Source organism: Chiloscyllium plagiosum, unplaced genomic scaffold, assembly GCF_037043375.1.
Source record: "Chiloscyllium plagiosum isolate Xiang-an unplaced genomic scaffold, Cpla_swu_hap1 HiC_scaffold_14, whole genome shotgun sequence".
In the NCBI taxonomy this organism is placed as follows: Eukaryota; Metazoa; Chordata; class Chondrichthyes; order Orectolobiformes; family Hemiscylliidae; genus Chiloscyllium; species Chiloscyllium plagiosum.
Window position 1 is genome coordinate 20,827,480 of NW_028270152.1, and position 12,354 is coordinate 20,839,833.

The 12,354-nt window shown below is 39.0% G+C and overlaps 1 protein-coding gene across 8 annotated transcripts in view; it reads right to left on the reverse strand.

Annotated features, from left to right (window-relative positions):
• Positions 1 to 12,354, reverse strand: part of celsr3 (cadherin, EGF LAG seven-pass G-type receptor 3) — a 251,061-nt gene that overhangs the window by 161,211 nt on the left and 77,496 nt on the right. For all 8 annotated transcript variants that reach the window (XR_015759367.1, XM_087994121.1, XM_087994118.1 and 5 more), the window contains exons 6-7: positions 6,142 to 6,299; positions 3,055 to 3,218 (exon numbers count right to left, since the gene is read on the reverse strand). Coding sequence is in view for 7 of the 8 variants with exons in the window: in XM_087994121.1 (XP_087850247.1) it covers positions 3,055 to 3,218; positions 6,142 to 6,299 (322 nt within the window). In the remaining variant the exon portion in view is untranslated. The remainder of the gene's footprint in view (positions 1 to 3,054; positions 3,219 to 6,141; positions 6,300 to 12,354) is intronic.

Sequence of the window (12,354 nt, forward strand, 5' to 3'; positions counted from 1 at the left end):
GAGAAATCAGTGGACTCTGTTCATTGGGTACCCATTCTTTTTGAATACACTGTATAAGTGTTTTTCCCCACCTCTGATTTTCCTCTTTCTCTGTGCTGCAGTGTGTGGTGGCTCGTTGAACTAATGTTCTAATGCAGCTTCATTTAGATTAGATTACATTACAGTGTGGAAACAGGCCCTCCGGCCCAACAAGTCCACACCGACCCGCCAAAGTGCAATCCAACCATACCCCTACATTTACCCCTTACCTAACACTATGGGCAATTTGGTATGGCCAATTCACCTTACCTGCACATCTTTGAACTGTGGGAGGAAACCGGAGCACCCGGAGGAAACCCACGCAGACACGGGGAGAACGTGCAAACTCCACACAGTCAGTCGCCTGAGGCAGGAATTGAACCCGGGTCTCCGGCGCTGTGAGGCAGCAGTGCTAACCACTGTGCCACCGTGCCACCCACAAATTGTGGATGTTGGGATGATTGCTTCTGTAATTCAGTATTTTGTCGTATGTGTTGTTTTCCTGTAGACGCTGATTTGAAGTTCCCTATTGGCTGTTTGCTTTACTGCGACATCTAGGAATGGCAGTTGGTTGTTGTTTTCCTCCTCTTTAATGAATTTTATGCCAGTAAGGGTATTATTGATGTCTTGAAGGTTTCCTCTAATTTGTTTCGTCTAGTGATGACAAAGGTGTCATCCACGTAGCGGACCCAAAGTTTGGGTTGGATGGTTGGCAGAGCTGTTTGTTCGAATCTCTGCATTACTGCCTCTGCTAAGAACCACGATATCGGAGATCCCATTGGTGTTCCATTGGTTTGTCTATAGGTTTTGCTGTTGAAGGTGAAGTTGGTGATAAGGCATACGTCCACTGGCTTGACTAAATTGTCCTTGCTGATGAAGTTAGTGGTGTTTGGTGTTGTGTGTCTTTGGTCCTTCTAATAGTGTAGTCAGTGTTTCCTTGGCCAGGTTGATGTTGATGGATGTGAACAGGGCTGTTACATCAAAGGAGACCATTATTTCATCCTCTTCTATCTTAGTGTCTTTCATGGTCTTCAGGAATTCTTGGTGGAGTGGATGGAGTGGCGTGAATCTTCTACTAAGTGCTTCAGTCTTTGGTGTAGCTCCTTGGCCAATCTGTAAGTTGGTGATCCAGGTAGCGAGAGTATGGGTCTGTGGGGGGGGGGGTCTCCTGGTTTGTGAACCTTTGGTAATCCGTAGAAGTGTGGTGTGTTGGATCATCTGGTTTCATTTTTTGGAAGTCGGTCTTATTTATTTCTCCATAAGATTTCTGAATTTATGGGATCCTCACCTGTACTAACAGAGGCATATCATTGAAAAGCAGGTCAGAAGCTGGGGGTTCTGCAGAGAATAACCCACTTCCTGATTCTTCAAAGTCTGTCCACCATTTGTAAGACAGAACTGAAGAGTGAGACGGTCTCCACTTATCTGAACAAGTGCAACTCCACACTAGAGATGTTCCAATCCACCTGACTGTCACCACGTCCTCCAAACATCCTCTCTCACCAGTTGCAGCAGGGTGGATCATACAAGACTCAATGAGACAAGTTTCCAAGCTTCATTCAACAGTAACTTCCAAACTTGTGACAGCTAATACCCAGAAGAGCCAGGACATTTGGAATTATCACCTGCAAATTCCCCTCAAATCATATTCCATCCTTTAATGGTCAAAGAGAATGATGATTGGGCAAGAAAGAAAACCCTAGAACAGATGGTCACCAGTTACAATATTGAATACGTTAAAGAAATAAATATGGTAAGAGGAGGAAGATTACATTCTGAGCCATAAAAATTGTTAAGGTTTAGCAGTTACAAAACTTTTCAGAAATATGCCCCAGCATCAGATCCATTATCCCCAACCTTATATCACGAAATGGTTACAGCACCAAAAGAGGTCATTCAGCCCATTATGTCTACTCTGGCTCCCTATAGGAGCAATTTATCTCATGCTACAATCGGACATCTTCCCACAGCCCAACATATATTTCCTTTTCAGTGAGCCCTACTGTAGATTAGGGATTTTATCATTTGCAATTGTCTACCCAGTGTGGACTGACTTGCTTTTAAGACTCTTAGGGGGAATGGCAGGGAGAGTCTCCTGGGAGAGTCTAGCACTAGAAGGCATAACCTCAAAGTAAGTGATTGCTCAGTTAGGACAGAAATGAAAAATTTGCAGAGCAGACTTGAGGGGGTGAATTTTCTACTCTTATTCCTAGTTCTTGTGAATTTCTTTTAATGGTAGTGGATCGGTGTAATTATTTCCCACAGTTGACTGTAAAGGCTGTGTTACTAAGTATGTTCAGGGTAGAGATAGGTTTTTCATCAGTAAGGGAATCAAGGGTTATGGGAAGAAGGCAGGAACGTTGAGTTAAGGATCAACGTTAACTGATTTAGATAATTAGCATATTTTTACAAGATGCCACCCTCATTAACAACAGAGCAGACTCGATGGAGTAAATCGCCAACTTCAGCTTCAATGTCTTGTAATCCAATTCCGTCTTAAACGCCTTGAAAAACCTGCCTCTCCCACAATCTCAGGCAGTGCATTCCAGATTCCAATCTCTTACTGCATGATGATATTTCTTCTCATATCTCCATTGCTTCTTTTGCCAATTACTTTAAATCTGTGCTCTCTTGTTCAAAATCCCTCCACAACAGGAACATTTGTCCAATCTACTCTGTTCACAACACCCACTGTTTTTTGTAAATCTCTACAAATCTCCTCACAACTTTCTGTTCTTCAAGGAGTACAGAACCATCCTGTCAACCCTACTATGTCACCGTTTTATCATCAGCAAAAATAGATAGGAGTAATCCAAGAACATGACCATCAAATACTTAAATGCAAAACTGAACTTTTTAGATTTTATTGTCACATGTACTCAAGTACTGAGTTACAGGAGTACAGTGAAAAGTTTATAATGTTGCCACATTATTAGGAAAAAATAACACAGACTGCAGAAACACAAAGAGAGAGAAGTACAAAATATACACATACAATGTACTGTCAACCAGATCAGAAGTACAAGATTCCATTACCTGGAAAGGTACCATTATTGGCAATGTAAGCTGCCATGTCAACATGCTTGCTATCAATGTGAAGTTCTTTCATACATCCCACGAACTCCCTGTTAATCACTGGGAAATTCTCAGGTAGGTTTGGAACACCCCCAAGCAGTAAAGGACCAGTGAGATCCAGGGACCTATTGATAAAAGTATAATGTTACCGGATTACTTAAGGAGATATATACACATGGTCTCACAGCCAACCGTCAGTGAGTTTGAAAACAATTATGAAGTTGGATTTAGGAAACTTCAATTAAGTTGCCCCAATGAAATCCAAAATTTGTTAAACTGTGCCAATTTTACTTATAAGAAAGCATTGCTTAGTGGAATGAAAGCTACCTATAAAATTAGTAGAATGCCACATCAAAGAAAAAAGCAAGAAGCATAGTGCTGTATAAATGAAACATGTCAGTCTATTATTAGCAGAAAAGTTGCTATGGAAAATACATTTATTCAAAGAATGAGAACTTGCTATTTTTTAAAAATTGGTCAATGTTGTTGCTCGCACTTTTTCTAAACGTTATTTAAGAGCTATTATCCAACACCACTTAGTCTATTTCTCCAGGAGCTGGAGATAATCTTGCTTCAGCAGTCAGGACTGTTAGCATTACAGTAAATTCATCTAACATTATAAGAAAAAGAAATCAAAACTGTCTGTCATTAACTGAAGGTGGTTCAGATGTTATTTCAAATGAGTTTTCATGAATTCATCTTCTGTGCACTCCTATTCCAATGGCTCATTGGGTTAGATTTTTCATGAAGTTTTCAGAATGATCAAAAGATAGCAATTGTTAAAACTGTCATCAGTACTAAATCAAACAAAATGAATTCAAAGCAAACAGCAATTTGAAACTGGCTGGTCCATGGGTTCAAGTCTCACCTCAGACTGAAGAAATGAAAGTTGTCTCCACCTATAGAGTATAATGTCCTCCAGAAAATGAGCAAGTGCAATTCCATTAATTTGGCTGACAAATATCAATAACACCTTTATCAATATCCACAAGCACTTATATAACACAGCCCTTGTTTGAAAGCCTATCCAAGTGTGAAATAGCCCACTGACTTACTATGGGTATTTTTTTTTAATAGTGCTCACTCACAATGAATTTCAACTGGAAGCTCAGTTATTAAAAAAGTCATTAAACTTCATTCTGTCTAAATGGTGCTACCGCAAAAGAAACCAGAATCTTCCCTCCCCCTCACTCTTTTGCAGATCTCTGTTAAAGGATGTAACAAAGCGCAAATATATTACTCCCTGTGAGACCTCATAATTGATTCATTGCATTCATTACTCCTTTTAAACATTATTCATGAGAGTGGTTTGCTGTTTCTAGTCTCCAGGAGTCGTTACCAAGAGAAGCTGCAAATGTGTATGCCCATTGCTGATTCTGCTTCAGAAAGTTAGACAGAAATTAAATATAATGGGAAAAGGACAAAAGTTCACAAACTGACCCTCTTCTAGAAATGTTATTATACAACCAACGCTGTTACTTCTTATTTTTTACTTATTGCCATTTCAGTCAATGTCAAATGAAAACTGTGTTGTCTAGAATTATCTGCTTGCAAGACAATGCACCCATTTTATTTTGCAGTGGAAATTCTTAGATATATGGTTAAACAGCTTAATTCACCTTGGAAACTTCACCTGTTGATTTAAAAATCAACCAAAAGCTGAGTCAGATGAACCTTTTGAAATCCCTTAGCATTCTAGTGCATGAGAAACTTAACTTTCTGGCATACAGGTAAAATCTCATGTCTTCTATTTAGTACGCTGCTGGAGTTGGACGGCAGACAATCACATGCTCTAATCTCGCCAATGGTTCATGAAAGGATCTGGAATGATGTTGCAGACTACACAAAATTTTTAAATGTTTTGGAGTAGTTTAGAGTAAGATTTGAAAACCCTCTTTCAAGGGGTTTTTGGAAAGAATAGATAATAAAGTTTATTATTTGGAATTAGATTGTGCCTTGGTTCTGAGAAGTAGAGATGGGCTCTAAACAGATTCTATGCAACCTGAAACAGGCATTAGATGGTCGAATATACTTAAATATGCGAGATTTGAATGGACTTGCAACATCATGGATTTCTGAGACACATCATTTTTTCTTATTCACCCTGGAACATCAGCCTAGCTTTCAGAAATAACATTCAGCTTTGCACAGTCCCACTGCAAACTGGAGTCAAGGTTGTCACTAGTATTACAGAAGACTTCAGTTCAGAAGAGTATATACTCAAACTCACCATAAACAAAACTGAGAGACCCAAGTTCAGCATTATATTAATCACCTGGATCATTTTGAAGAGGAACACTTATCACGAGCATAATAAGAACCATATGTAAATTTTTGCTTTATTTCTCCATACAGATTTATTGAGGAACATGGAGTAACACAGGTAGCTATACCAGAAAGCAAAGATGAAGCTAAATGATCAAATTCAAAGAAGGCACAGTGTAGGAGCAGGTGATTAGAAAGCATTTGACAAAGAATATTTCATGAGAAAGTTTCAATAGTGACAAACTGCCAGTATTAAATCATTTTTTTACTCTAAACAGACATCATATAACATTTGAATAAAAACCCAAAAGAACTGCGGGTGCTGTAATTCAGAAACAAAAATAGAAGTTGCTGGAAAAGCTCAGCAGGTCTGGCAGCATCTGTGAAGAGAACGTTTCGGGTCCAGTGACCCTTCCTCAGAACTGATAGTGAATAGCTGTTAATGGAGACTGTTAGTGACTAACAATAGGGCTAACAGTCTCCATTAACAGCTATCAACTCTCCTAGCCAAATCGTCATCCACTCCTTTGTCTTTCCAATAGTCTTTGGGCTCTATCCCTACCTATCATTTACCTCTTATCCCGTCCCCCCCATCCTATCTGCTGCATCCAATTGACATTTTCCTAGTTGCCATCACTTCTGAAGAAAGGTCACTGGACCCTGATTTTTCTTCACAGGTGCTGCCAGACCTCCTGAGCTTTTCCAGCAACTTCTGTTTCTGTATCATGTAATATCATATCTTGTATGTTTTGTTACATGCAGTGGCATATTTTACACACTTACTTTTTGGAACTGGACTGTACACCTTCTGCAGCACATGAATAATTTCCAATATCATCACCAAAACGGACAGCAATGGAGGTGTCACAGTCATCAACTGTTAGGATCGCTACCTTCTGCTCTGAGGGACCTTGTGCAATTCCTACTGACCCAATTTTTGGCTGAAAGAAGAATTGCACACAGACAAGATGATCATATGAAAGCTAGACACTGGGTTTCAAAAGAGTAGCTGTGCTATTGATTCCCAAATGATAATCATTCAGAAAATATTACTAGATTACTTCACACATGGAAATGAATACAGTACATTAGGGGATTGTTCCTTTCTCTTTATGAAAGCGGCAAATCAATTACAATTAAGCAAGAGCAATTTCTCATGGCAAGAGGTGGAGTTGTAAAGAAACACCCATACATAAAACACTTTGGATAACTCATAAAACATTAACAGGTACATTACCTCACCTCCCACAATGATATATACAGTACTCTATATTAAATGTTAATTATTGGTATTTCTGAATAGTTGCTTGTTTTGAATGATTTCCCTCAAACTGGCAATCAGATTTTGCTTCTTCCATTCTCATTGTTTTCCTTCTTTTCTAAAGGCAGTCACTTATTCCAATTTTTCTCAAACTATACAAATAGCTGAGTATAAAATTTCAAGAAAACAGTTTTAGTTGTGGGAACAAGGCATTCCACATGGAGATGCATCCCTTTATTCTCTACTCTGTTCCTATTTGCATCTAGTTTTTAATATAGTCATCTTTTATCTCTGATTTTTCTTTCCCTTGCTCTGCTCTTTGTCTACCTTCTATATAGAAGGCAATGCAAAAGAAAACTCCTTCTGCAGCACAAACATGTTTCAAATGTGTGAAAATTGAATTAACAATTGGATTTTCTAATCACTGCAAATTCTCGTACAAAGCTATAAGTTGATTTCAGAACTCGAGAAAGATGAGCTAATTGCATCCAGATGGGACTGCCGTTGCCTGAAAACATTAGCTTGCTCGAACTGGTGCAGCCTACTTGTTAATAAAGCTCCTACATCAGGAAATGGAAACATTGCCCTAGGGTGCAATCATTAGCCTAACTCATGATTTGAGTTGGTGAGGGATCTGTGTTGGCATAATGCTACATTGGCACAGCTTTCAGACCATCTCGACATATCCCTTGACAAATCTCCTAACAAAGACTGTGCAGAAAGTTTGAGTGGCTTCATCTGTGACATTGACAATACTGTACAACTAAACAATGTGGAGAACTGATTACAATAATTTTCTTCCATCAATTAATGTATCAAATTATCTCCTAACTGTACAGAGAAAGGGGCTTCATAGTGGATTGCACAGCGACAATTCTCAAACCATCAACCCAAAAAAAAAAGAAAAATAATAGAGTTTGAAACAAAATTAAACTTTATAAATCACTGGTCAGGTCTCAACAGAAGTACTATACCTAGTTCTTGATATCATATATCAGGAAATATGTCAAAGTGTTAGTAAGAGAATGCTCATAGAATTTGCTAAAACCGTACCAGTGTTGAGAAGTTTCAATAACTGCAAGAGGCTAGAGAAGATCTACTTAGAACAAAATGTGTAAGGAGGTTGCACAGAGGATTTTGATGAAGAATATCTAAGAAGAAACTTTTGGCTGGATGAATGTTCAGTTACTGAAGGATGCTTTTAAGTTAACACAGCAAGGTCTAACGATGCATAGAGTAGTGGATTCAGATTCAAAAGTAACTTTCAATGGGATATTGGGTGAATATTTGAACCAGAGAACATTGCATTACTATCAGGAAACAACATGGGAGTGGAACCAATTGGATATGCAGATGAAGGACTGGCATAGACACAATGGGCCAATTTACCTGTGCTGTAATTTCCAATAAATCACAAGAATTTAATAACATGTTGGTTAGCATCTTAGGGAAAAGGCAGATTAAAATTTCAGCTTTTGAAACATAAATTTATAGCTAAAATGTTATGATATCTTTCTCATTCATGCTGCCCTAACTATCATGTATTTCTGATGCTTCATGCTTTTATTTCAATCCAATGACTCAACATTGTTTATTTTGCTAGTTTGGTTTTTTTGATTTAATATTGTATAATAATGGGTCAGTACTCAAGAGAACTATTTCTTATTTTAATATAGTCACCCAGGTCCATAATGTAGGTGCTCAATCATTCTGTTCGGCAATGATCCTACCACGTGATTATATTGGTGACTGTACTCTTTTGCAATAATATTTGTGAACACCTCTGGTTCAATCTGAAAATAAAAATCAATTCATAACTGTGCTGTACAAAGCCAGATACCAATCTAATTTGAATTGGCTGTGATTTGATTCACAGACTAACTGACCTGCTCTTGCAGATACCCAAACCAGATTCAACTTACTAAATAGTTTTTCTGTGTTGTAATCATTTGCAAGAATAAAAGCAGATGCATATCATGCTGTGTACCCTGTCATCAACACTACTCCTACAAAGCACTTCATTTCCAATATTTTGAAATGAAGACTGTGGGTTTAAAAAGCCCACTGACAGATTGCAGAGGGTGCATAAGATCCAATTTGCAAACAGGAGGAAATGTGTTGGTATCCCGACAACAGTATAATCCACATTAGGGAGATGACAGAGAATGCAAATTAAGCAAAATAAATTTGACAATTCTTGAATATTCATAGGAACAGGAGTAGATCATTCAGCCCATCGAGCCTATTCCACCTTTCATTGAGATCTGTGGCCTAACACCATATTGCCTTTGGCCATATCTATCTTAGATTTAAATTTAACAACTGATCCCACATCCACTGCCAATTGTGGAATAGTATTCCAAACATCTATCATCCTTTGTGTGTAGAAATGCTTCCTAACATCTCTCCTGAACAGTCTGGCCCTAATTCTCAGATAATGCCTCCTAGTTCTAGAATCCCCTATCTTTAACTACCTTGTCTTTTCCTGATAATAGCTATCCTTTCTTAATCCTAAATGGATATTCTTACACTTTCTTACATTGAACTCCATCTACCACAGTTTTGCCCATTCCCTCCCCATGAAGGAATACCTCATTGCACAATCCATTCCAAACAACGGCAAAAACTGCCAGACCAACCAACTGGAGAAAGTTTGGAGAACTATGAGCATATTTTTCCTGTCACTTGAAAGTCAATTGGTAACACACTTGCCTTTGAATCACAATGGTCTGGTTCAAGACCCAACCCCAAACGTGAGCACAAAAGTCAAGGCTGATATTGCAGTGCAGGACAAAGGGAGCATTTCCATGCTGTCTTTCAGAAGTGATGTTAAACCAAGGTTCTCTTAAGACTTAAAGACCCCACAGCATTATTCCAAAGAACAGCAAGAGAGTTATCCCCAATACACTGGCTAAGATCTATACGTCAATCAATATCACAAATAAACAGACTATCTGGTCATTAGCGCTTTGTTGTTTATGAAGGCTTGCTGAGCGCGTAACACCTGTCACAAATCCAATGCTCCAACAGTAGTGACACATCAAAATGTACTTGATAGCTACAACATGCTATGTAATGAGATGTGTTATATAAATGTAGGTCTTTTCTTTTTTCTACGCATCTCTAAATTTCTGTTTCAAATTCAAACACAGTTTTAAGATTTACTGAAGGCTGTAAAGGGATCTTAAACTTTTATGCCTACAAACAAATTTTATAATAAGCAACTGTTCTCATACAGGTCTATTTTGCTATGTGAGCGATTCTTTTTTCCATAATGAATTATTCCTTCAACTTTCTATCACTTTTTATTCTTAGCTAATGAGTGTTCTGACAAGCAATAATAATGCAATTCACAGCCAAGTGTCAAAAGGTAAAGAGCAGAAGCTTAATGATGATTTCCTTAATGACGTATCACCATCTCAGCAGCATGCAGCAAAATTCGTGGAAATGAGATTCAAACCTGCAGTCACCAAGTCAACAGGGCTCTAGCATAAAACAGAAATTGCAGTAAACCATTTAGCCCCTCAAAATGGTTACATTACTCAATGAACTTCCAGACGACATTTGACACAAAAGATTGGTTTTAAAGAAGTGTACAAGTAATTGGAGGCAAGCTTCTGGCTTGGACAGGAAGTTAATTACTGGTAGGGAACAATTAGTAAGTACCAGGATGTAACTAGTAGCTATGCCACTCTGGGCTTCATCTGCAAATTGTTGAAACGGCAAGAACACAACCAATCAGTAGCAGAGCTTGAGTAACAAGTATTTGGAACACAACACAATCCCTTGTGGTTTACAGTAAGCGTTATCACTCCCTGATGAAGGGCTTTTGCCTGAAACGTCGATTTCGCTGCTCCTTGGATGCTGCCTGAACTGCTGTGCTCTTCCAGCACCACTAATCCAGACTCCCTAATCACTGTCTGGTGCTCAAAATAATTCTGCAACAGTTGATAGATGAATTGGTATAAAAGTTAAATATTTAGAGTCATAGATGTACACACGGAAACAGACCCTTTGGTCCAACCCGTCCATGTCAACCAGATATCCCAACCCAATCTAGTCCCACCTGACAGCACCTGGCCCATATCCCTCCAAACCCTTCCTATTAATATACTCATCTAGATGCCTTTTAAATGTTGCATTTATACAAGCCTCCACCACTTCCTCTGGCACCCCATTCCACAAATGCACCACCCTCTGATTGAAAAAACTGCCCCTTACGTCTCTTTTATATCTTTTCCCTCTCAATTTGTAGGATCTTTTACATCAATAGCTTCTCAAGATACATTCCAACATTACTTCCAGCTTTAATCAGCAGGACATTTATTACAAACATACCATGTACCTAATATACTCATCAATCTTGTAATTCAGCCACAAAGCCAATATAGAAAGATTGGGGATGGGATGGGGAAAATCACAGGGTAGAAACTGATTGAAACAGATAACTCTGCAACTTGTGGGCAACACGGTGGCACAGTGGTTAGCACTGCTGCCTCACAGCGCCAGAGATCCGAGTTCAATTCCCGCCTCAGGCGACTGACTGTGTGGAGTTTGCACATTCTCCCCGTGTCTGCGTGGGTTTCCTCCGGGTGCTCCGGTTTCCTCCCACAGTCCAAAGATGTGCAGGTCAGGTGAATTGGCCATGCTAAATTGCCCGTAGTGTTAGGTAAGGGGTAAATGTAGGGGTATGGGTGGATTGCGCTTCGGCGGGGCGGTGTGGACTTGTTGGGCCGAAGGGCCTGTTTCCACACTGTAAGTAATCTAATCTAATCTTGTCACCATTTATTTTTATCCAGTTGTAGTGATATCCTGGAGACAATCCAAAATTAGAAAGTTCTGAAAAACAGGAGTTGGACAACATGGATAATGAGCATTCCTTCTAATTATTGCTCTCTCTGGTTTATTGGCCACTACTGAAATGTTGTCTTCATTCCTTCAATTTTGTCTGTTACATTTGCTTCTTTACATTATCATGCACAACAGTAGCATGCAATAAAATACTGACAAGTCATCCAATCAAAGCCAGACTACCTAGAACATGCTACAGTAAAGCACTCCTCAAAAGAAAGGAAATTTTGGCAGTGATTCAGCCTAAGCTGATTTTATCACAGAATGGTTACAGTGCAAGAGGAGGCCATTCAGTCCATCATGCCTGCATCAGCTTTTCAAGTAAGCATTCAAACAACTTAGTGCCAATCTCCTGCCTTTCTCCATACTTTTTCCACACTAATCCTATTCAAATAATCAACCCTTGAGTGCCTTAACAGAATTTGCTTCCCCCACATTTCCAGGTATTCCATACCCAACTGTGTGCTGAGTGAAAAGGTTTTTTTTCTCACATCATTATTCCTTCTTTTCTACATCACTTTAAATCCATGCTATCTCATTCTTGTGCATCTAATAAGTGAGAAAGCTTTTCCCTATCTACACTATCCAGCCCACTCATGATTTTGAAAACATCTCAAATCTGCTCTTAGCCTCCTTCCCTCCAACAAGAACCGTCCTGACTTCTTCAATCTACCTACAAAACTGAAGTTTCTCATTCCTTGAATCACTCTTGTAAATCACTTGTACAATCTCCAATGATTTCATACCTTTCCTATAACATGTACAGCTGTACGCAGCATTCCACTGAAGTCTAACAAGTATTCAACATTGCCTCCTTGCTCATGTACTCTATCCCACTATCAATAAAGCCAAGACCACCGTATGCTTTACTAACTGCTCTCCCT